The 25564-nt window shown below is 39.0% G+C and overlaps 2 protein-coding genes across 4 annotated transcripts in view; both read left to right on the plus strand.

The window, feature by feature from the left end:
• On the plus strand, positions 1-21283 carry rrbp1a (ribosome binding protein 1a). Of its 3 annotated transcripts, none has more exons than XM_079854559.1 (29): positions 1-214; positions 1975-3501; positions 6528-6682; positions 6809-6931; positions 7686-7838; positions 8203-8321; positions 8917-9070; positions 11057-11189; positions 11439-11590; positions 13008-13042; positions 13268-13343; positions 13450-13487; positions 13593-13674; positions 13760-13797; positions 13901-13976; positions 14832-14872; positions 14976-15063; positions 15538-15630; positions 16327-16419; positions 16536-16625; positions 16704-16796; positions 17080-17151; positions 18209-18304; positions 18555-18638; positions 18779-18865; positions 20106-20189; positions 20273-20365; positions 20551-20694; positions 20779-21283. In XM_079854559.1, exons 2-29 carry the CDS (start codon positions 1992-1994, stop codon positions 20815-20817), a joined length of 4041 nt encoding a protein of 1346 aa, XP_079710685.1. In that variant the 5' UTR covers positions 1-214; positions 1975-1991; the 3' UTR covers positions 20818-21283. The 3 variants fall into 3 exon arrangements, with proteins under 3 accessions (XP_079710685.1, XP_079710686.1, XP_079710687.1); XM_079854560.1 differs by having other exon boundaries at positions 18779-18859; XM_079854561.1 differs by lacking the exon at positions 18779-18865.
• The window catches only part of LOC307148761 (uncharacterized protein), an 11338-nt gene continuing 7045 nt past the window's right edge, over positions 21272-25564 (plus strand). Inside the window, exon 1 of the mRNA XM_079854562.1 lies at positions 21272-22090. Within this exon, the coding sequence (XP_079710688.1) occupies positions 21947-22090 (144 nt within the window). The 5' untranslated portion in view covers positions 21272-21946. The remainder of the gene's footprint in view (positions 22091-25564) is intronic.

The following is a 25564-nucleotide window of genomic DNA, read 5'->3' on the forward strand; positions in this document are numbered from 1 at the left end:
GGACGGAATGTGGGCCACTGCCGGCGTAATGCCAGCGCGAGAAAGTGCCACGACTCCACACAGACATCGACTGACTCCTCAAGCTGGGAATAAGATTTTTTTTTGTTTTTTTGTTTTGTTTGTTTTTTGCTGGCGTGGTAAGGCACGAGATAATCATTTCTGTTTAAACTCTTCCTGAAGTTATTCATCCAACGGAAATCTGCCGCGAGAGGAGGTGAGATTTAAAGCTTTTGTTATGGCGTTATTCATTAAAAGCTTAAAAGGTTTTCAGTAGCAATTAGACGTAAACTTTGATCTCTCTCATTTATTTACCCTCCTCTTTAACTATCTCGTTACTCAGGTGGGTTAAAGACATCTTATAGTAGTCACGAAGCGAATGGCATGACTATAATAAGTGGTTTCACATTTTGATTTTGGGTGATGCTCCGTTGTAGGCAGACAGTTAATATCAGCTTTTACTTTGTGACCTAGCAAATGAAAACTGTCTATTAAATACACATTTCAGCTCCTATAACTGCTTTAATGTCTGTAAGAATTATCCGAAAACTGTTTAAACATAATTCGGGTAGTTCATTCACGTTCCAGGGAGAAAAGTAGCTACAGCTGTTGAGTTGTCTCACTCTTCATGTCTTATTGTATATTCATTCAACAGCTACCTTTTGAATAGGTGTCAAAAGCGAGCATGGAGTATAAACAAACACTTTTCCAACTAATATTTATCAGCCTTTTTATTCATTTTCGAAGCAAAACGTTGTGAAAGCCCCCCCCCCCCCCAGTTTAATTCTCTATAACGGTTTTAAATATGTAAGAAACAACAGAAATCAACAACTTAAAGGTGGTCCTCATCTCCTATTGGCCCATTTTACTTTTAGTAATCAGGTTTATTATAAATGGATGTCATGGTATTAGCATAATACATGTTTGTTTGACCTAATATTGATTTGGCTTTTTCATCAATGTAAGTCTTCTGTGTGTGTATATATATATATATATATATATATATAACATAGTCAAGGGCTATGCGAAATGGAGCAGTCTAAGTGCATCTGTTTCCCCAGAGATGTAGCATTCCTACGTACAAGTTACAGATTGCCACTAAACCACATTATTGTATGTATTGTGCGCTGAAGGCTGTCTAGATTGTTCTTGTTTCTAGAATATGAAGTTTTTTTGTTTTTTTTTTGCCACCATGCATTCATGCTTTGGTGCACATTTGAAGTGTGAGATTGGTATGGCAAGAATCCCATGGAAGCAGCACAAGAGGACTGAAATTTGCTTTGGCAGAAAGCAGTGCATGGTGGAATGGAAAACTCTGTTGCATAACTGTCTTCTACTAAGTAGTGTTTGCATACTGTATAGATGTAGCTTTTTCTTCAAAGAATATAGTAGAAGCTGAGGGTAGCATACTTGGATGTCTTTTCCTACTCACAAGTTTCTGTAGAAAACTTTTTTTTGGTTGCATGATCCTCTTCTACTAAATGCATTGTTTGCATATTGTATGGTGGAAGCTTTTGTTAAAATTTTGTAATAGAAGTTGAGGGTAGCATGCTTGGGTATATTTTTTTCTACTTGTAAGGTTCTGTATAAACTTGTTTTTTGGTTGAATGGACCTCCTTTCCAAATGAATAAACTAGATGCTTCTGGAACAGGGAATGTCTATTATGCAGTGTAAAATTTGAGACTTACTTTATTGCCTCCAGGCCAACATTCAAAAGCCAGCTTTTATGTCCTTAGAATAAATTGTTAAATAGTAAAGCGATAAATATGTGTTTGATAAAGGAAATCTAGGAAATCCTATAAGGTAAGATGGCCTCACCTTACTGGGACATTGCTAACGCTTAAGGTGCCACTCTTGTGTTTAAAAAGCCTTTATGTGGAACATTATTTGAATATATAAAACATGATAATATTGACATAAAAATACCACAAACCTCACCCTTTTTTTCCTTCTTCCATTTATTTTTTATTTTTTAGAAAGGACACTAGCAGTCATGGACATCTATGATCCTCAGACCCTTGGAATAGTGGTGTTTGGTGGCTTCATGATGTTCTCAGCTATTGGGATTGCACTGGTCTCAACATTTTCCATGAAGGAGACCTCCTACGAAGAAGCTATAGCCAAGCAGCGGAAGGAGCAAGGGAAGACCCAATCCAATCAACGATCAGACAAAAAGAAAAAAGACAAGGTAGCAGAGAAGAAAATTCGTGGTAAGAAAAAGGATGATAAGCCCAACGGGAAGCTCCTGGTGTCAGAGGCCACCCCTGAGGTCATAGAAGTACCAGCCGAGCCCAGTCCTCTAATTCTTCCTGCCCCTGAACAAGTTGCTGCACCGGCACCTAAACAAGATGCCCCAGCTCAGTCTCCCCAATCCAACTTTTCTCAAAAGCCCACTCTACCAGCCCAGAAGTCAGCTCCACCTGCCCAAAAGTCTTCTCCACCTGCCCAAAAGTCTTCTCCACCTGCCCAAAAGTCTTCTCCACCTGCCCAAAAGTCTTCTCCAGCTCCTGCTGCTCAGAAGTCTTCTCCAGCTCCTGCTGCTCAGAAGTCTTCTCCAGCTCCTGCTGCTCAGAAGTCTTCTCCAGCTCCTGCTGCTCAGAAACCCTCTCAAGCTCCTCCTGCCCACAAATCCTCTCCAGCTCCTCCTGTTCAGAAACCCTCTCAAGCTCCTCCTCCTCCTCAGAAACCCTCTCCAGCTCCTCCTGCCCAGAAACCCTCTCCAGCTCCTCCTGCCCAGAAATCCTCTCCAGCTCCTCCTGCCCAGAAATCCTCTCCAGCTCCTCCTGCCCAGAAATCCTCTCCAGCTCCTCCTGCCCAGAAATCCTCTCCAGCTCCTCCTGCCCAGAAATCCTTTCCAGCTCCTCCTGCCCAGAAATCCTCTCCAGCTCCTCCTGCCCAGAAATCCGCTTCTCCTGCCCCAGCCCAAAAATCTGTTCCAGCTGCCCCTTCACAGAAGTCTGCTTCAAATGCTCCAGCCCAGAAAGCTGCCCCACCTGTCCCCGCACAAAAATCTGCACAAGCCCAAAAGGCTGTTGCAAATGCTCCAGCTCAGAAATCCTCTCTACCTGCTCCATCCCAGAAGTCTGCTTCAAATTCCCCTGCCCTGAAATCTTCTCCACCGGCCCAGAATGCTGCTCCACCCACCCAAGCCCAGAAATCCACTCCACCTGAACAAAAACCTAGTACACCTGCCCCGGCCCCTTCCCAAAAGGCTGCTACAGGTGTTACTGCATCCCATCCTACTCCTGAAGATGCCCAACCTGCCCCATCTCCTAAGGAGAAGAGGAAAAGGAAAGTCAAAGCAGAGTCTGCTTCTACTGAGGTTCAGCCCAAATCAGTGGCTCCATTGGAGATGGTTACCAAAAAGGTTCCTGTTATGGCAGTGCCTCCAGTGGGCACTCCAAAAGCTGCCGCAGTGACTGCTTTGCCGGCCAAAGCAGAAGAGCCCAAACAGGATGCTCCACCCAAGAAGAAAGCAGGATCCAAGAAGAAGGCAGAGCCAGGTATGCTGTTATATCAACAAAAACTAACATATTAAATGGTCAGATAATTACTAGGCAGAGATACACAGACCTGCTGATGTAAAGGAGGCTGCCCCCTCCTGGTTCTTGTTGAAACTCAAATTTGTTAACATAAGACATTTCACTTAATTAGCATTAGGGATGCTAATGATTAATCGATGATCGATTAATTGTCGTTTTAGTTGGTAAAAACGTATTGATGGTTGATTACACATGGTCATCATTTCAGTGTGTAGATTTGAGGTGCATGACGGCTCATAAGCAAAACAAGTGCATCAGACACACAAGGAAAAATTAAGTGACTGTGCTGTAGTTAATGAAGCTAAACAAGGCTATAGCGTTATGGGATATCACTGGGACGGTTATAGTCTGTGTTCATGAAGAATCCTATATGTTTTGTTATTGAATGAAAATATTTATTGTGAATCATTATTAAAATATCAATATATATTAAGAACTACCCAGGAAGATCATTTATAAATCAAGGAAAATATCTGAGTATTCTAAAGGCTCTGATATAATTCAAGCAAAACAAAACGTTATGGAACTTGAATAAAAGTACTATTTTTCGTATATAACTAAACATTTTCTGTAATATGCACAATATCCGATGTACATTTGGGAAGAAAATAACACTTATAATAGCAGAACAACCCATTTGCTCACATGTATCTCCCATACAAATGCACACACATACAGTACAGACACGCACATGGAAAAATACATGTGCACGAAGCTTGTACAACTAGCCTATTATTTAGAGTAAAAAACATATTGAATTTGTGAGGAAACTGCTGTTTTGAGTGGTATCTGCACACCCTGTCATGATGGCTTTATACCACTGGAGTAGATGCATTTTGCAGTATTAAGTTTAGCGATTAATCATTTAAATGGCGATCGATCAGAGGTGGACACTTATAAAGTTTTTTTTTTTTTTTTTTTAAAGTACATTTTTCAAGTGTATGTACTTTTTATGTTAGTATTTTTATTTTGGAAACCTTCTACATTCCAAAGCATAACATCCCACTGCATTTCATAATAACGTTGTTCCTCGTTATTTTGTACTGAAGAGACACGATGGCAGTGTCCAATTCATAAAACAAGCTGATTATTTTCATATAACATGTTAAATCAGCTTGCAAATCGCACTGAACAATTCATTCATCAATTGGACCGGTCTGCATCACTTAAAAAATCTCTGAATTCACAAGTCTTGCCAGATGCACAAAATGAGCCAAGCATGAGAGATCCTTGGAGCTTAAGTTAACTAATTACTAATGCTGAATTTTAGGATTATTGCTGTTAATGAAAATCCTATTTAGGTCACAACTGTGAACTAAATCTGCTGGAAAAGGGCAAGTTCTTTAAGTCCATTGAATGAAATTGTCATCATCAGGTTGATGTAGTAGACACTAATATTAGACCCGGAAAATGAAAAAAGCCAGTCCAAATGTTTGTGTAGGACCCAGGTATGTCTTAAAGGAAGTTTGGCTTCAGTATGCAATAACAGGATACTTCTGATTGGTTTGCCAGACCCTAAATACACAGAGATAAAACTGTTTTGGCTAGACCGCACAGATGACATTTACATGTAATAAACCTCCAAGCTGAGCCTGGAAAACCTGAATATATGGTGTATGTGAAGTGGCTGACTCAGGAGTTTATATGCGTGTTACTTCCTGATGTCATTCATCTAATTCAGAGTACCGTCTGGATTGTCTCTTCAGACAAATAGCGCTGAAGTGCTCCATTTCCTTTGTGGGCGGTGTGTTGGAATAGCACTAGTCCTTATTTGCTGATGTTGGCTCTGATTGGTTGCAGAGAGCTCAGAGTGGGTTTATGTCTGAAGTGCTACTCACAGGGGAATTGAGGCAGTGAGCTGCATTCTTCTGCTCATGTGCTGGATTTCATGCACGTGTGTGCTAGACTAGTACACAGGCTATTAGGCACATGAGATAGTTTGAGTTTCATGGTTTCATAGTCATTCAACATGTCCTTGAAGTTTGGCTTTAATTTGTTTCTATTTTGCACAAATGTGCAAAACCACATATGGTTAAAGTTGGCATAAAGCAATACCACAAAAAAAATCTAGATAAATTACCCAACCTCACTCATTAGTTAATCTATTGAATGAAGAGATGCAAAAGCCTCTAAGTGCCATCTGAAATTTTCATTGCCATTTAAGTGAAATTACTGAACTTAAATATACGAGCTTGATAAAAATTATCATTCTAGAAGAAAATTTCAGATGGCGCTTAGAGGCTTTTCCATCTGAACTCTTCATATATATAATACCACTCACTTGTGATGAGGTATTGCACTGCTTTGGCCATGGGAAAATGCAGAGAGTTTTGCGCCAGCGTGCAGGTGGGTTTCCAAATGCACTCAGAATTCCACTCCTCTCTACGAAGTTCATCCCTCTTGGCCCTGTTCAAACAATACTTTTGCCTCAGCTGCTCCATTAGGGGAGCACACAAAGGCCTTTAGTGACTGGACAATAGGAGTTTATTGCCAGTCCTGGGTGCCATCTGACCCTGGTGCCACACACTGGTGCCATGCTGGCACTGTCTAAATAACAAAGTGAGTCAATAAAGGACATGATAGCAGCACATGCACACACCACTGTATGAGTCCAGTTAACTGTATCGTACACTTCATTCCCTTGAAGCTGCACTTCAACAGGGCTGTTTTGATTTTATTACCCTGCTAATCTGCATTGGATGCTGATTATGCTGTGGGTGTTTAGGAGTGTAATAAATGGGTTGGAAAATTCACTCTTAAACACAAGTTAGTTTAGTATACACTGTGCTGGGCCAGAGACTGATCTGCTGCAAAGCACTTCTTAGCTTTCTGATTCGGCGTCAAAACAACACTGGCACTACAAAAGGGGGCAACTGTATCTTCTCTGTGGATGCCAGTTATCTCTGTGATTTTTGTGATTTGTGTCCCTTTTACTCGTGCATAACCTTAATAATTGATCTGTTTTTTGTCTCTTTCTCCCTCTCTAGCGGTGGCTGCAGACTCCGCAGACAGCCCACTGTACCTGCCCTATAAGGCTCTGCTTTCCACGGTGAGGAATATGGAGTTCACTGAAGTAGAGGCCCAGAAGCTCATTGAGATTCTGTCTGATAAGACTGGCATTATTCAAGACACATGGCACAAGGTATGGCCAACTTCCTAAAGTTATGTTTCTTGTTTTATATTTTAAGTGAGTATTATTATACCCATCATTACTTTATTAAAACTCATGTAAAAGTTTGTCTAAACAGTTTTTCGTGCATGTTTATAGGCCACACAGAAGGGTGATCCTGTGGTTGTGCTGAAGAAACAGCTGGAGGAACGAGACAAGCAGCTGGCAGCTGAGCAGGAGGACTCAGCAGCTGCTAAAAGCAGACTGAGGGATTTGACTAAAGTAAGGCCTGAAACACTCAAGCTAGTATAAAACATTAAGATAAGTTTGATATGCATCATAAGTACTCTATCATTATGGACTCTATAAGGTGAAAATCTGACTTTTAATTAAATGTTCTGCTTTAGTCTCATATTGACAGTTGCCAGGTTTGAACCTATGATACCATTCAAAAGTTTGGGGTCGGTAAGATTTTGTAATGTTTTTGAAGGATCTCACTCATTTATGTAAATAAGAAAAAAACAAATAAGTAGAAAACAAATATTCACAGCTATTTTCTATTTCAATCTATTTTAAAATGTAATTTATTCCAGTGATGCTAATGCTGAATTTGAGCGGCTGTTACTGCAGGCTTTATTGTCACATGATCTTTCAGAAAACATTCTAATATGATGATTTGGTGCTCAAGAAACGTTCTTATAAATAATGTTGAAAACAAATGTGCTATTTAATATCTTTATGGAAACCCTGATACATTTTTTAGGATTCTTTTCAGGAAATGTTTGTTACATTTATTTTTGTACCATTATACGATTATTTATTTTGATCAATTTAAATATGTCCTAGCTGAAAAAAGTATTAATTTCTTAAAAATATATGTATATCATAGCGACCCCATACTTTTGAACAGTAGTGTACAAATGTTTGTTTTGCAGCTCAGATGTTTAAGCACCACACAGCACTTGAACAAGAAGCCACAAGTATTGTGATGGCCTATTTTCAACATGTTATATGTGTTTGGTTTGTTTGTGTGTAGGAGCTGTCTGTGGAGAAATCAAAGGTGGCATCTGTAGAGACCAGGTTGAGCTCTCAGCTGAGCAAGCGAGAGCAGGACATTATCGCCCTGCAAGCACGCATGCAGGCCAGTTATCAAGACCACCTCGCTGAGTCTCAGCAGCTCAATGCCAAAGTGAGAATTCAGCACAGATTCTCGACTGTACACCTGCATGGTAGCAAGACTATATGAAAAGTTATGAAATTGCAAGGACATCAGGCAAAAAAAATATTTATTAAGACAGTAAATTAAAATAATAATTGCATGGTAATTTGGGTAATTAATATGATTAACTTCAAATTATGAATTGACTTAAGTATGACTAAGTCAATTTTTTTTATTATTTGTAGTAGATTGTACCAGCGGTGGTTTTGTCATTAATATTAGTTGTAATGTCAAATTCGGTAAATGTATTCAATTTAACAGGATTAGATGCTTTTAATTAATCACATTAGTGATATTTACGTAACATGCCTAAGCCCTTTCTGTTCATTCTTAGATCTCGGCCCTCCAGGACCAGTTGGAGAAAGGCCCTAATGCTCAGCTGGCCCGTCTACAGCAAGAGAACTCTATCCTCAGAGATGCGCTTAACCAAGCCACCAGTCAGACGGAGAGCAAGTATGAACCTACAGCTCCTGCCAAACCCAAAAATGTCTTGCTTGCTTAATTTATCTTTTTCAGAGACCACACCTTGATGTTCAAAACCTTTGCCCAATGACATTGCAACAGACTTCCTAGCATGACATATCAAATATAGGAACCAAGGAGCTGTGGTTGCCTTATAAAAAATTTAGTTCTTTTTATTTTAAACTTGCACATTCCTGATCTTTGTGTGCACGATTCTTCATGACAAATTTTTTTATTGTCTTCATAATTTATCAGTGAATAGGCCAAACTGTTTTATTTACTTGTGTTCCAAATTTTTTTTAAACGGGATTCTTCAGTGATTAATATTTAAAAAAATCTTTTCTTTTCTTTTCTTCTTTTTTTATTTTATTTTATTTAATTAATTAATTTATTTATTTATTTTTTACATCCCTTCAAGTCCCTGGCACCATTCTGATACGTAACATACATTACAATAGCAAAATGTGTTGCGAATGGTGTTTCATGTTGACTTTAATACTACACTGGTGTGTTCAGAATGGTGTTTTTTTTTTTTTTTTTTTTTTTCTCTCCATTTAATTGTTATTATTATTTTTTGGTGCATCAGACAAAATGCTGAATTGGCCAAACTGCATCAGGACTGCATTCGGCTGAATAAGGAGCTGGTAGAGAAGAATGATGCCTTGCAGGCTGAAGAACAACTCAGGAAAAATCTGGAATCTAAAGCTGCCACAGCTGAGAAACAGCTGACCCAGCTGCAGGTCAGAAGCACATCCTTCTTAAACCATTCTGTGCACCACAGACACCAACCGTTATTGTTTAGTTTGCTGAATTGTAGTTAGATTTGTACCAAATTGCTGAACAACAATAGCCCAAGCAGTGCCTCTTATGAAAGAGTTCAAAATGCCACTCTAATTCTTATAAAACCTCTCCCAGCATGAGCACCAGCCTCATTAGAGCATTCTGCTACCACTTGCTGGGCTGTTTAGCCTTGCACATCGGCAGGTATGAAGCATAGTTTCTTGCAATCTGTGTGTGTATTAAAGAAGCTTGATTAGGCTTGCTGGTAAAGCTCAGCTCAGACTTTGACCCCCCAGTGCTGGTGCCTCTACTAATGGGATTTTTCACATGCTGGCAGAACATTTGATTGCCAGTTTGATCGCTCAGCAGTGCTCCGTGAGTTGGAACATGTCCAGAGCTACAAGAAAGTGCTTCTTCGAGCAATTTGGAATGTGAGCCTGCCTAAGTAGTACAGTTTCAGACAGAAGTATCTGATTATTCATACTGGAAGCCCAGATAAAATGGCTTTAGCTTTGAGAACAAACTCGCTGATCCACTGCTACAAATAAAAGGCCACCGGATAGAAAGCTGCCTTTTGTTGAAGTGTTTACTGAGCTCATTTTGAGCATCTAGATGGTGTACTGCATGGGAGAGACATGAGTAATGTCTGGAGAGTCAATGCTCCCATGTTACGTTTGCATAGTCCCTGTTTAGAATTTAGTCTAAATGAACATCAGGACCTAAAATGAATGAATTTAATGTACAGTGGCTCCAAAAAGTAATTGGATGCCTAAGCCACCCTTAAAACTATATGAATGCCTTTTTCATAATATATCAAAATATCAAATTGCATTATATATATTATATTACCAAATCACATTTTACATTTAAAAAGATGTATATAATGTTTTTTTTCTTATTTTATTGGAAGATAAATGTTACCATCATTTGTCTGCAGATGGGTCATTGTCAAATTTTGGACATTTATCCAGCTCAAATTTTAGATTTTGTTCTTTTTTTTTTCTGAAGAAAGACAAATATAAATGAAGAAGAAAGCCAAAATATTAAATGTTATGTATGTATATTGACTGAGTAATCCACTATTTTGTACAGGGGGGTCAAAATGACATTGGAACCAACTTACAGGGTGGTAAAAATGACTTATGACTTAAATCTTAATGACTTAATATGGCAGCATCATTATTTTATTTTTACACAGAGATTGGTAGGTCTATTAGTACAATCTGTTGACTTTAGCCATCTTTGTTGCATTTTATACCAACAATGACACTTCAAAAAAGCACTTGAAGTTTGCATGCCTGTAACTCAAGAAGTATTAAAGGTCTCTTAATATCCTTTTAGATTCTGATTCTTAACAAACTTTTCTTTTGGTATCTTAATTTAAGACCCAATATGGTTCATTCCCAGAGATATGGGGATCTCAATGTGGCTCCATGAGTAAATTGGTAATTTGTACACATTTTCAGTGGTCAAACACCAAATGTCAGTCACTTTGCATACATCTGACACTTTTTTCCCCTTTCTTTTAAAGAGGAATATCTGAAGAACAAATAATATTAAAACCATAAATGTATCTCGCTTTTTTTCTATCAACACAATTGTCATTTTTACCCCCCTCTACAAATTAGTGGATTACTCAGTAAATATACATCCATTACATTAAATATTTGGCTTTCTTTTTAATTTATGTATTTCTTTCACCAGAAATAAATCAAAATTTTTAGCCATGGACCTTTGGTTGAGTTGACAAGGAATGACCCAGATTTCACGTCTTGGTTTGATGTTTTGTTATAAAATGTAATGTAAATGTACTAACATTTTTGTGGATCCACTTAGTGGGATTTTAACATGTTCGAACTTGCTTTGTTCATTAAGACTTTGAATTCAGCGGAGTTGCGCTATCAAACTTGACAGGTGTTTTCTGTGTTATGGTTTGTCCCCTGTAGGCGAACTGGATAAGCAGCGAACAGGCCCTGCAAAAGCATCTGGAGGAAGTGAGTGAGGAGCTCAGACAGACCCAGAGCAGCAGAAACAGCTTTCAGACACAACTTGAGCAGAAAGACACCACTGCTCATGCAGGTCAGCACTCACTTGGTTCACTTGTGCAAGGAAGCACATTGTAGAATCACAAGGTGGATCCAGATTGCTTCAAATCATTTCTGTATAATGGGAAAAGCCAGATAATGGTTCTATGTGGGCTTTAAATCCTGCAAGAAAGTGCCCTTGAGCAAAACACTTATGCACTTGTGTTGCTTTGGACAAAAGATCAGTTATATGATGAATTAATAATAAGAAATAAGTGTTCTCTTCCTAACTGCACTGTTTCAGAGGCTCAAGCTCGGGTGGCCAGTGTGGAAGCGGAATTGAAAGAGCGGAGCGAACAGTTGGAGAGTCTGCAAAGCCAGCTGAAATATATACTGGCAGAGAGAGAGCAGCAACTGGAGGCGAGCCAGAACAAAGAACAAAACCACAATTCAGAGGTGAGACTCCACTTTCCATGTCCCAATACATTGATCTGTGTCACATAATAATAGTCATGAATTATATGTTATGTGTGTATCAACCATTCAATTTTACCTTATATAAAAGTCTCATAAAATAATTTGTAGATGTCAAATTGAATAAATGGGTTGAAGTTTATTAAACATTTAGTTATTTGCATGTTAAGTTTTTACATTCCTAATTAGGCATGTAACAATACATCGATTTGGATCGATGCCATATAAAATATCGATATACGGTACCTTTATTTTGACACTCTCCACATCCTCAATTTTCTCAGCTGAAATAGACGCCTGACAAGATTGACTGAACCCAAACACGTTTTGTCACAAAAGCCGGTATTGTCCACTGTCAAGGCATCGTGAGTTCATGTTTTACAGCAGAAACCGACAAGCACCCTTTGCTTTCGGTTGTGAACACAACCCGAAAAGTCAGTTTTAGCAAATCAGCGCGCAGTATTCAGGTTAGGTGACAAGGCTGTTAGCTAAGAGCAGTTTCATCAAAGCTGACAAAGTCAGTGACTAAAAGTGATGAACCTGTGATATCTAAAAGCTGAAACTTTTTCACGCAACCTTGCTAAAGTTAGTGGTGAGGGAAAAGCTCCCTGTATTGTGTGTAATCACAACAATAAAGTTTGTCAGGCGTCTATGTCAGCTGAGGAGATTAACGTTACAAAGATTAACCGAGTGTTTTATTATGTATCATAGCAATAACTTGGTTTTGTTTAACTCTGAAACATGAAATGTGGAGTTATCTGCTTTTGCCAAAAAAACGATTGTTGGAGTTAATCTGCTTTTGCTAAAAACACAAAAAAATACTTTTAATATATAAAAAACATACTTTCAATGTACTTTAATTTTGTAAGTTACCTGTATTTTTTGAGTTATTACTTAATAAAAACAACCCAGCTGCATTTTGATTGATATTACTTGGAATTCACAATAAAAAAAATAAAAAAAAAAAACATGATTTATGAAAATGAACAAGAACGGAGTAATCTGTTTTTGCAAATTAACTCTTGTGTTGTAAATGTCCCAATTTGAAAGAGGGTGTGCAATTTTTAATTGAACGTTCATGTTATTTATTTTGGTTGCATTTGTGAGTTAATAAACGAAAGCTTTTATCTAAAGCTGGGGTGTCCCTTCCTCTGGAGGGCCACTGTCCTGCAAAGTTTATCTCCAACCCTAATTAAACACATCTAGCTAATCAAGGTATTACTAGGCATACTAGAAACATTTAAGGCAAGTTGGAGCTAAACTCTGCAGGACATTTGGACACCCCTGATCTAAAGCAACTTACAGATGGGGTATACAACAAGTGAGATACAAATGTATGAACATATAATATATGGTGGAGCAGTAATTTCATAAGCATTTGCATTTATCGCCATTACAGGCTTTCATGGCTGAACTGGAGCAAGCAAAAAACAGGTACGATTTACTGTTTGTGTATGCTCCGTTTTTGTTTTTTTTAATGAAAATATCTATATATCCTTCAAACATGACTTTAACTTGAAACAGGACATTTACTTGAGATGCAGTATTCTTGTATTTAGCATAAACTTCACAATATTTTTGTACATTAATACATTTGAAACAGCTTTGCACTCTCAACGTTTGTTGACCATGAATTCGCATTAACTGTTTAATCTCTAGCCTGAAAGAGAAAGAAAGTAGAGTTTCAACTCTTGAAGAAGAGCTGACCCAACTCAAAAACTCCATCGCCAATCAGGTGCCAGTTTCATTAGTAAATTTAACTTGTAGTGTGTAACACGTTTTTTTTGTTTTTTATTATTTATTGTACTACCTTATTTGAACCAATCACATGTCCTCTTCAGGTGGATAACACAACAGAGATGCAGCAACTGCAGCACAGGTACAATGAGGATGTTTTCTGCTGCTTTACTAGTATAGTTCAGTAGTGCTTAGATCATTTGAATGATTTGAATTTGTTTATTTTATCTCTTCATTTGAATTAAAGCATAAAAGAAAAGGATGAGCAAATTGCAACTCTTCAGGGAGAACTCCAACAGGTTAAAGAAAAAAGTTCAGACCTAAACACAGTAAGTTTATCATATGCAAACCTCAAACAACAATTAAATTCATTCTTAACCATTTATGCTGTTTTTATTTATTTATTATTTATAGCTTGAAAACACAGAAATGCTGGAAAAGCTACAAGACAGGTATGTGTCATTTGTGATCCAAGTAACAGCTTCAAATTCATGTTTTTTTTTTTTCACATTCTGTTATTTAATGCCATGTGTTCTCTCTTTCCTGTTCTTGTAGTTTGAAAGAAAAAGAGTCTCAGGTGGTTTCGTTTGAAGAAGAGATAAGGCAGTGTAAAGAACAGTACAACACTAAAGTGAGACTTTGCTGTTATTATTCAGTTTTTTTTAAAGCTAAAGTGTATAATTTGTTTGTTTAAAGGGGGTCCTACTATGCTTTCTTTAGTGTGTAATGTTTCTGTTTGAATAAGAAAAATCTCTGCAAAGTTACAAAGCACAAAGTCCAATTCAAAGAGAGTTATCCTCTATATCAGTAAGCACTGTTTCTGAACTCCCTGAAACATTTCCAAAACGCACTCAAAGCGGTGGTCCAATCACAGCACACTGGTCCAACCGACCAATCAGAGCACATTTTGCTTTTGGAAGGATGGGCTTCATAGAGACTGGAACTAAGCAAAGGCTACATTCTAAATCACATACTTCCCAACTATATAGAAGGCAAAAAACAATATGTGACGAAAGAAGTATGTCCAAATTCACAGTACTCATAAAAGAGTGGTCAAAGTACCCAGATGACCTACTACTACTGGCGAGATTCTGAAGTGTGCATATGATGAACACTACTATCCCATGAGGCCACAGGAGAGGATTTGTGAAAGGCAGTGAAGCAACGTAACTGATCCTGGTAGGTCACATTACATAGGCAACATGGTGAATGTAGTGCGTCCAGATTACATTCATAGTACACGCATTCATACTATATATAACATACTTTTTTAAGAACTTGCTCAAGAGAATGCCATTTCAGATGCAGCCAGAGCATTACAGATAGACTGGGAAGCGAGGTGCTGTAACAATGTAAATTTATTTTTTGAACATTCAAGCATAAAAACCTATTCTAGTAGACCCCAAAAACTTAAGGGCATAATGGGTCCCCTTTTAAAAAAAAAAATTTTTTGGACCATTTCTATAAATGCACTCTTCATTTACAGCTGGAAGACAGCACAGCCAAACTGGAGTCACTACATAAAAGGTACATATTCAGTACTACTGAAGGCCACTGCATCTTTATGTTCCTGTCAGCCACCCACATTAAGATCATTCTTTGTTGAGTGATTTTTCATGATGTTTTTCAGTGTATCTGAAAAAGAGAGCCTTGTGACATCACTACAACAGGAAATGCAGCAGCTCAAGGAACTAAATCAGTCACAAGGCAAGAGTTACGTAAGTAGCCGAGGCAATTGTGGACGTGTCATTATCTTGCATGTACACAGTGATTCATAAAAATATGCGTAGGCAGCACACATCATCATGTTAGCTGGGTAAATGGTGTTGCTGTAAAATGCAGATTGTTCCAGAGCTCTTGCATTTCCATATCAGGAGTGTTGATATAAAGAAACCATATAGGTCTTTCTGTGTGTGTAAAATGTGACCGGTACTACTGGTATTGAAAATGGTGACACCATATCAAGAATCAAGGAAGTGTTATTTTACGCTGCAGTTCTCAAATCTTACTCCATTCTTTTTTTCACATTGTTTCACTATTTGAAAGTTTCTTTTGGATTAGTCAGTGTTTAGTTGTGCTAAGAGTCTCAGCTATTACCTAAGACAGAAAATAGAATGTCAAGTTTAAGAGGTTTTGTGCTGTTAATGTAAATAGTGTGTTCAATTGTCTCTGAGCATATAATGTCATTACAGGAGAGTTTGGAGGGCATGCTGAAATCTTTCCAGGCCGAGACCAAAGAAGTTCTTCACTCTCTTTTCCCACACATCAACATAGAGACAGCACAGGTGTCTAGGATTTCAGTTTTCTTGTGTTTTCATTTCTCAGTTTTGTTTTTGGATTTGGTTATGTTGGCTTGTTTCTGAAATGCAAATACATGTAACATCAGTCTCTCTATATGTACACTACAAAAAGTTTGGGGTTGGAAAGATTTTTTAAATGTTTTTGAAAGAAGTCTCTTATGCTCACCAAGGCTGCATTTATTTGATCAAAATACATCATATGTGAAATATTATTACAATTTAAAATTCTATTTTAATATCTTTTAAAAATGTAATCTATTCCTTTGATGACAAATTAATTTTAACCACACTTACTCCAGTCACATGATCTTTCAGAAATAATTCAAATATTCTGATTTGATGCTCAAGAAGCATTTCTTATCAATGTTGAAAACAGTTGTGCTGGTTAATATATTTTGTGGAAACCATGATACATTTTTTGTTTCAGTATTTATTTACATTAGAAATATTTTGTAATGTTTTTACTGTAACTTTTGTGCAATTAAATGCATCGTTGCTTAAAGTATTTCTTTCTAACAAAAAAATCTTAGTTACCCCAAATGGTAGTGTACTTGATATTGTCATGAATATTAAATGGAGTCACTTTATTAATAAATGGATGTACATATCTTCCATCACTTCCTCTATTCACATCCTTAAACGCTGTCTAATCTTTCGGAGTCTCTCTTTGTTTTCCTTCAGACCAAATGGCTTCAGGACTTTGCTGTGAATGCACAAGAGGTGCTAAATCAGAAGCAACAGAGCCAAGAATCCCAGCAAAGCACAGAGATGGATGTGAGCATGCTGCAGTTTCTGGCCTTGTGCTATTATTATCTTTGTGGCTCTTCATCGCTCCCTAGTGGGCATGGAAGGCATATTTGTAGTTATTACAATGTCGTTTTATCATATAGGAGTTAATGGGGAAACTACAGGCAGCCCAGGAGAGTCAGTGCACACTACAGTCTGAGTGTGAACAGTACAGGAGCGTACTGGCTGAGACGGTGAGATTATACACTAATAATCTGTTACATTTGAATGGGAATGACATTGAGCCATATATGTTTAATCTTATTCTGTAGGAGGGGATGCTGAAAACACTTCAGAAGAGTGTAGAGGAGGAGGAGACGGTGTGGAGGACCCAGATAATAGAGTCAGAGGACAAACTGAAGATGGTGGGTCTATACACTGTTAACACACACACACACACACACACACACACACACACACACACACACACACACACACACACACACACACACACACATTCCTGCAGACACATAGAAAAAGTGTTTTCTTTGATTATAGAAAATATCTCTTAGATTTGGTTATGGCTTTGTTATTCAAGTTTTTTTGGACAAGCTGTGTTTATGGATAACTTTTTGGGGGAAATTTGGAAAATCACTACCACCAAGGAACAGTGTGAAAGTTTCAATCTGTCATGTTGTGTTTTCATAGGCACTCAAAAAAGTGCAGGAATTAGAAGAGACAACAGAGAGCTTGAGAGCGGCAAACCAGAGCACCCAACAGGTATTAATTTCATCAGTGGAAATTAGTTTTTGCACTGTAGGACACTAAGAATACAAAAGATGAGTATCTTAATCATATTAAGAAATCCTGGCGCGATACAGCCTATTAAATGTAAAACGTGATTATTAATCTTCAGAATTTTATGATTTAATTAAATGTGAGCACTGCACTTTACAAAATAACATTGCGTCGCTGTTGCACGTTCTACAGGCTCGTGGCTTCAGTGCAGTTCACAATCGGTGAATACCACACATTAATGCAAAGCGATTTCTTATGATCTACTTTTGATGACTTTTGACATTGTTTACATTATGGTGTTTACACTGTAATATGTTGAAGATGGTTGTAAGAGTGCATATTTTATCTCCCTCATCTGTTTGAATGAGTAGTAAATGAGTAGTGAAGCTTAGTCATTTAAAATAGCCTCAGTGAATTTCAGGCTTGTTTATAATTAAAAGTCCAGCATCATGCATACAATCTTCTTTATCCTAGTTATTATTGGTATTTTGGTTACACACAAACTTAATCTGTTATTTAATTCAACATAAACTCTTGTAGCTTCAAGGCTACCTTATTCGACAAAGACTAAGAACTTTTTTTAACAAATTTAGCATATAGATTTAACTAGTATTAGCACAATAATGTTTGGTGTCTTTTTTAAAAAAAACATTATTATTGTATCAGCAAAATCTAATATCACTAATTTGTATGTATTGTTATATTGGTACATATTGATATTTAGTGTAACTGCAGTTACCGTTTTTTGATAAGCAGCATTACGTCCTTATAGGATTACATGATACTGAGATGGATGATTTATTTTGAAATGTATCGGTTTGTTCTGGATGGACAAATGGTATTTTATTTGTGCTGGTAAATTTGATTTGAAAAACGCTTCAGATAACCTGCATTTATACACAAAACAAGCTAATGTTTTGTTTAATGCTACTAAAGTAGTTTAAACCAAGTGTATGTAAAGAATTACATTTATGACTGCTCTCAATATTTCTCAGTGAATCTGTTCCCTTATCTCTCCATGGTTTTTCCCTGAGTGCAGCTGGAGGAGAAAGTGTTGCTGCTTGAGGCCCAGGTGGAGAAACAGCTGCAGTCAGCTTCCACTGACAGTCAGAGCCAATCTGAAGAGATGACGCATGTGAGCGCACCCTCCTGCCTAAAGGCCTATTCACTAAAACACAATATGAGATACAAAAGCAAAACAAAGTCATCTTAGTCATTCATTCCATTATTAAATGTCTTATAAATAAGAGTTTGATGGGTTGATATACATGCAGTTTAATTTCATCTGATGTTGTGAATAGGTCTTGAGCTTCTGATACGTAACACATGACTTACTTGTGGCTTGTTCTGCTCTGCCATTTAACAGTTGGTTTGTTTGTTTTCAGTTGAAGCAGGTTTTAGCAGAATCTGAAAGACAGTTGAGTGTGGCCATGATGGAGGCACAGAAACAGAGGGAGGAACTTTCACAGGTTGGTTTCCTTTGAAATCCAAACATTTGCTAAGGGTTTACACCCATTATCCGTTGTTTACTCTCAATCCTGTGCCAGACATGAGGCTTTGCCAAAGAAAAAAGTTGTTGGTTTTGTTGAGTGACAGCTTCCTTTTCCAGGTCAGGCAGCAACTGAGTGACGTGACAAAGCGAGCTCAGGGAGTGGCGGAGAATGGGCAGCCTGAAGCAGAGGAGTGTCAGGTTAGGGTGCGACGCAGAAAGGCACCCTGCATCTCACTTGGCAGCATTAGATAGATTATTTAGCACTATGGCTGTGTCTCAAAGCGAAGCAATGCATACAGAAGTATGGAAGTATGGTTTCCAGTGTTGGAAACAGTTGTGCTGCTTAATATTTTTGGAAAAAAAGGATTTATTTTAAGGATTTATTGATACAGAAGTTAAAAAGAACAGAATATTCAAAATAGAAATATTTTCTAACAATATAAATATTTACTATAAATTTTGATCAATTTCTCTCATCCTTGCTGAATAAAAGTATTAGTTTCTTTAAAAAAAAAATGCTGACCCCAAGCTTTTGAACAGTTGTGTATATTGTTACAAAAGATTTCTATTTTAAATAAATGCTGTTCTTTTTTAACTTTTTATTCTTCAAAGAATCCTAAATAAAGTATTACAGGTTATAAAAAAAAAATTAAGCAGCACAACTGTTTCGAACATTGATAATAAATCAGCATATAAGAATGATTTCTGAAGGATCATGTGACACTGAAGACGAGTAATGATGCTGAAAATTCAGCTTTGCATCACAGAAATAAATTATATTTTAAAGTATATTAAAATACAAAACCATTATTTTAAATTGTAATAATATTTCACAATAATACTGTTTTTACTGTATTTTTGATTAAATAAATGCAGGCTTCATGAGCATAAGAGACTTATTTAAAAAAAAAAAAAAAAATAGTAATGTTTCCAAACTTTTGACTGGATATACTATTGTTATTATTTTTAAAAAAAAGTCAGTGTTACAATATGTCTTAAATTTGGTCATATTTTGTTTAAATTACTTGACCATGTATTAATTTTATTTTTTGAGGATAATTTCCCCCTATATTAGAGTCTATAATTATGTACCATACACATCTTTTATTCCCTATCCAGTGCTGCCAATGAGGAGATATTTTTCTCATAATTCTAACCGTTCATATTTCAGCATTTTTGTTTCAGCGGCTTCTGTTAACCTAGGTGCCTGTTTTCACCTCTGAATATCTCATCCACTCTTGGATTTTCTCTCATACTCCCCTTTTTAACCACTAACATGTGTATTTTCTATTTGAAACTCGCACTTCTTTTTTATGCTTGTATTTTGAATGCAGTGTGTGCAATGCAGTTGAGTGCACTAATGCAGCTCTTGTGTTGGATGGGATGGAAAGGTTTTGCATTAGCTCTCGTAGCTGATGGGGTACTGTTTTGTTTGCTTGGTCAGGTCCAGGCTCAGCTGGAACAGACATTGGAAAAACTGCAGGGTGAACAGACTCTAAACCAGCAGCTCTCTGCAGAAGTGGAGCAGGTACAACAGTGTCCATGACCTTGTTTCTGCTTGATTTTTAAACGCCCATTATTCATTAAACTCTTTAATTCCATCATTTTTAGGCTCAGGAGGCCCTCAAAAGACAGCTTCAGAGCCATCTAGAACAGATGAAGGCAGCTGAAGACACTTCAGCCTTGGGTGATGTTCAGCTGAAGGTACATTTTGACTAGATGATAAACAGTATGATCAGTTTTTGTGCCTTTTTTATGTTCACAAGTTCTAGAATTTGATGTTGCATGTGAGATCACTCTCAAAGGGTGGAACGATTTAGTATTTTTTTTATTTTGAATGTAGCCTTTAATGCTGACATGACAATAATGCTCGTGACTTGGTGTTTTAGGAGTGTCTAGAGAAGGAGCGAAAGATGACCAAAGATTTGGGCCAGGCAGCCACCAAACTCCAGCAGCTGCTGAGAAACAGTCAGGACCAACTTGCCAAAGAGAAAGAGAAAGTCAGAACCCTGCAGGATAAATTGCAAGACAAGGTAAAAACATTATACATAAGTTGATATAGTAGCATGCATAGCTGCATGTCTTTGTTAATGTTGTTTATGTGCTTCTATTTCCAGGAGGGTGATGGAGAGATGAAGCAAGGCACTTCTGTTTGAGGTGGAAAACAAAACGTTTTGCCAAAAATTGCCTTAAGATGACCAAAATGAAGCATTCCTGATTTTTTTTTTTTCTTTTCCTTGGTCTATAGTCTTGGTAGAAATTGTATGAAGACTTTCGAGAAATCTAACTAGTGCAAAAACTTTTATTTAGGAGGTGTGCTGGAACTATTTTCACTTTACATTCCAGCTTAAACCTTCTGACTATGTCAGAAATGATTCATCAACTGCCTTATATATTCTTAGTGTTCTCGCATCTCCTCCTGATGTCAGTGTTAAAAGGGAAACTGTATGTACGTTATTCGTACATCAACTAGTGCAATTAATTACTTGTAAGTGAATGAGTAAGCATAATTGTATGGTACATGGGAACAGCATTTGGAATGCCCTCTCTGTAGCTGGCTTCAACACCACTGTATAAGTTTGATAATTAATAAATAAACAGCAATATGGCTTTCAATGTTTCAAAAAGGCTGTTCATTTTGGCATAGATGCATCTAGATTTAGAATTCAAAAAATACTTTGGATAAACGTTTTATAATGTCCAATATGACAAACTGTATTAATTTTTGGTATCTTTTGTAAAAAATTACGAGTTGAGACACATTCAATGTTTTTGAGAATCAACATTTTGGTAACTCAACATGACACTACAGGAACTCCTCCCAGGAATCTCCAGTCGGGCCGCTGCCAGGCTGCTTAAAGGAGGAGGACTCCATTCTTCCACGACGTCCACGAACACGTGGTGAAGTCGTGATCTGCACACCAATCGCCGCGCGTCCATGCTTCCACCCAGGCCATCTTCTTCAACATGGACAGGGCGGAAGCCCACGGCTATGTGCGCATGCCCTCCGTTGAGGAGACCGCCGCCGTGCACCTGTGCCCGTACTTTTCGTCTCTGGGCGCGGATCTCAGCCTGCAGTCCAAACCGTGCAAGTTCACAGCTCATCTGGCTGACGAGGCCTATGCTTCTGCAGGCGAGGCGGCATCCGCTCTGCATTCCATGGCAGTACCGAGGTGTTTCAGGCAAAGCTTCTGCGGTCCCTGGATGGCGGCGTCGTGGCTGTTCGTTGTAGGCAGTGGGCGGGACCGGAAAAGAAGTGTCACGGACTGAGAAGTCCGCATCGCTATGGCGCGCCGTCCTCTGCTGCCAAGCCTTCGTCCTACGGACCATCCAAAAGGGTATGGAGAGTTCGTTGAAGGCCCTGCCCCCAAGCGCCTTGCTCTGCGTCATGTCCCCTCTATTCCTGCAGGTGACATTTCCAATATTTGGGTGAGTTCCACAATAAAAACACACATCCCTTCACACAAAGAGCCTTTTCCTCCTCATACACGCAACACTGTGTCACCCGCCCTGCCCCAGAGCAGTGCGGAGTCGCAGTCTATGCCTATAGTGGCCTCCCGATGGAAAAACACAAGAGTGCCATTGTTCCCCCACAGTGCATGACACCGCTCGTGCCTGTTTGGCAGCCAACCTGCCCTTCACATGCCGTCCCTCCGCCAGTGCGTTTAGCCTCGCTGGGGAAAGGCTCCAGTCCACACACATCGCCACTGGCAACAGCGGCCATAGAACTAATACGGCCTCTGTGTCATTTTCTAGACGCGTGGAGAGCTATTCCGGGCATTTCACCGTGGCTGCTGGGGATAATTCAACACGGGTATTCTCTTCAATTCAGACGCAGACCACCCCGCTTCAGGCATGGGTCCGTCACTTACTTTGCCTCAAAACACCCTGTTCTGAGACAGGAAGTTCACAGCAGGAGAGTAGTTTTACAGCCGCTATTTTGTGGTGCCCAAGAGGGATGGAGGACTCAGACCGATACTGGACCTAAGACCCATCAACCGAGCACTTCACAAGCTCGGTTGATGGGTCTTCAGGAGGAAAGGTTGCTGCAGGTTGGTCTTTGAACACCTTTGCCAGATACTGTTGAGAACTGTTCTATTGTTTGACAGTTGTTACCGCTTTGCTGTTGGCTCTGTGTATACTTTGTTCCTCACTTACGTTGGGACCTGCTGCTAGTGTTAACACAGTTGTTACCGCTACCGCTGTTGACACTGTGTTTTACTTTCATGCATTGAGTGCTTATTGTGTTGTGTCTGCCCTGGTTTCAGAGCAGCCTTCACTTTCATTGTGTTGAATATGCAAAGTTTGATGGGGTCGGAGCTGATGTTTCACTGGTCTAGCTTCGCCTCTCAGATGCGAACACTCCTAGTGGTGAGGCTATTGGCGACTGTTGTTTTCTTCCGTGGCTGGTGTAGCTTGGCCCCATTTTCTTCGTGCTTATCTTCACTACTCTCACGGGGGGATTTAATATAGTTCCCACAGTGTCATAGCTGACGGAATGTTGAGTAACCGCTCTCGAAAGGAAACGTCACCGGTTACTATCGTAACCTTGGTTCCCTGAGAGGCGGGAACGAGACATTGCATTAGCCGCCGTGTTCGCTGTTCGATAAGCTGTGCAAACGCTCAGTCGTGATTCCGACGAAATTGACCTGTCGGTAAGCTCCTCCCCTCGAACACAGATGAGCCAATGGCAGTTAAGTAACAGTTGCAAGGGGACCGGAACTCGGACAACTTTAGGTTCTAGCGCCATAGAGAAACATTGGAAGATCCGATGCTTTTATCGTTTTGATTGTTTATGCTACAAAAATGGTAAAACAAGGTGTCTGGGGTACTTGTAACACTGATTCCAGGTATCCTGAGAGGATGGGTATGGGTATTCATGTTTTAATTACCGTACTGCGCGCAAGTTCACCAGCGCCTTTCAAAAGTGTGATAAGATTTGCGCAAATGGACGAATTATCTGCAACTGAAGCCATGTTAATTTACCACTGATGTGGGCGCAGTAACCTGGTTCCCTAAGGATTCAACCCCAATCCAAATAAAGACATTCAACGGTACATGAACAGTATTGATCCTGGATGTTGTCATCTGCGATCGTGACGACCGCAACATGAGGCTTCTCCCACTTGCATTGTGATCTGTAAACCCTCGCTTCCAAATTAATCTTTTTACTCTTTATAAAATCTTTTATATATATCCCTCCATGGCATATTTAAGTCCCACTTGAAATCTCCTCAACGAAAGGTGGTCCCTCTGTGTCCAAAATGTATCAAAAACATATTGGGACAAGGTTTTCACACTGACAGCTGTCATTGTAAGACAGTTAGCAACTCCGTTTGTTTGTCCGAGTTTGCAACAATAACTAAGGCGGGCGGGGCTTACCGATAGGTAAATTGTCACGTCCATGCATTTTATACTGCCCGCGAGCCTATCAGTATTTACATACTTCGCGACAATTGGCCAGCTGTTTCAAGCTGGTGTTAGCCAAAAGTTGCCAAAGTAGCCAAAGTGCAGAAAGGAGGAGTTCCCGCAGTGTCATAGCTGATGCAATGTTTCGTTCCCGCCTCTCAGGGAACCGAGGTTTCGATAGTACCTGGAGATGTTTGCGATTTATAGCCTATTGGTAAAAATTCTCCTCACGATAAGAATTAGTCTTCCCTCGATAACAATGGTAAAGCCACACTGATGACGTATTTCTGTTTGGGACCCATTCACAGCTCATGTGCTAAGTGAAAACAACTATAGTGGAAGGCGAACATGAAGCTGAGCCGGAGTTTATCGCTAAATGAGGAATACCTCTACAATCTGGAACTGGTACAGACATATATTTTCACTAGCGCTTGAGAGTTTCGCTCTGTCAAGCAGTCCGTAAAGCGCACTGTTTTAGTTCATCCCAGTGAAACGAACCAATGAATCTTTGACGCACAGTAAACACTAGTGTGAGGCGCACGACTCGCTGTCACTTTGTTGAGAGCTCTCCGTGTTTACGGATCCACTTGTCTGTGCAACACTTCTGTCGCGCCGCACTCCACTTTATTCCTATGGGTGACGTCAAGCGACTTTAACGTGCCCGCAAAGCATCCCGGGAAGGCGGCACTGCGCGTCAAAAAGCTGGCCGATGCCCATCTTTATGCAAATGAATCAGTTGAATGCGACTATCCAATAGAAGAAGAGCAGATGGAGACCAGGGGAAGTCTCTCGCCGGGCAACTTCACTCCGGATAGGGTGAACCCAGTGGCGAGACGACGTAGCTTCTTCCTCTGGAGGTAGAGCAGAGCAGCTACAATGATCCTTCTCTGTTTTTGATTCATTACTGCTCAACGAAATCCATATTTATACACTTCACTTCTCCCTCCAAATTTCACAATTCGAGAGGGAAGAAGTTAGGTTGGTTTCGAGCAAATGGTTTAAAAACACAACATTTTGTTACGGTATGGATCCACTTTACGGTACGGATCCTCCCCTCATTTATCCATTGATGGGCATTCCTCAAGTTTACCGCTATGGGTCTGGTTTTGAGCCAGATGACGATTTGGGGGTTTCGTAATAAAAATAATATCTTTTAAGGATAAAACTGTGGGTTAAAAACTTAAAATCAACCCATAATTTATTGGTTATACAACAATCACAAAATAAATGGCCAGCTGTTTCTTCAACAAGGCCACAATGAGCAAGTTTCATCAATAGATATTACAGATAGATGAGTTAAAACTGTCGCTCATATCTTTTGAAGTTGTTGCGTTTGTGATAACGTTGTAGGTCACATCATAACGTCAACATGGCGGATGATGTAGGCTACGGTTTGCATTCATACTTAACAAGATCAGGCTATATAGTACCTAACTCTTTTAGCGCTCGTTAAGTAAGTACTTCTTGAAATTAAGTACCTACTCAGTGAGGATT

The sequence above is a fragment of the Squalius cephalus genome (genome assembly GCF_949319135.1).
Source record: "Squalius cephalus genome assembly, chromosome: 21".
NCBI lineage: Eukaryota > Metazoa > Chordata > Actinopteri > Cypriniformes > Leuciscidae > Squalius > Squalius cephalus.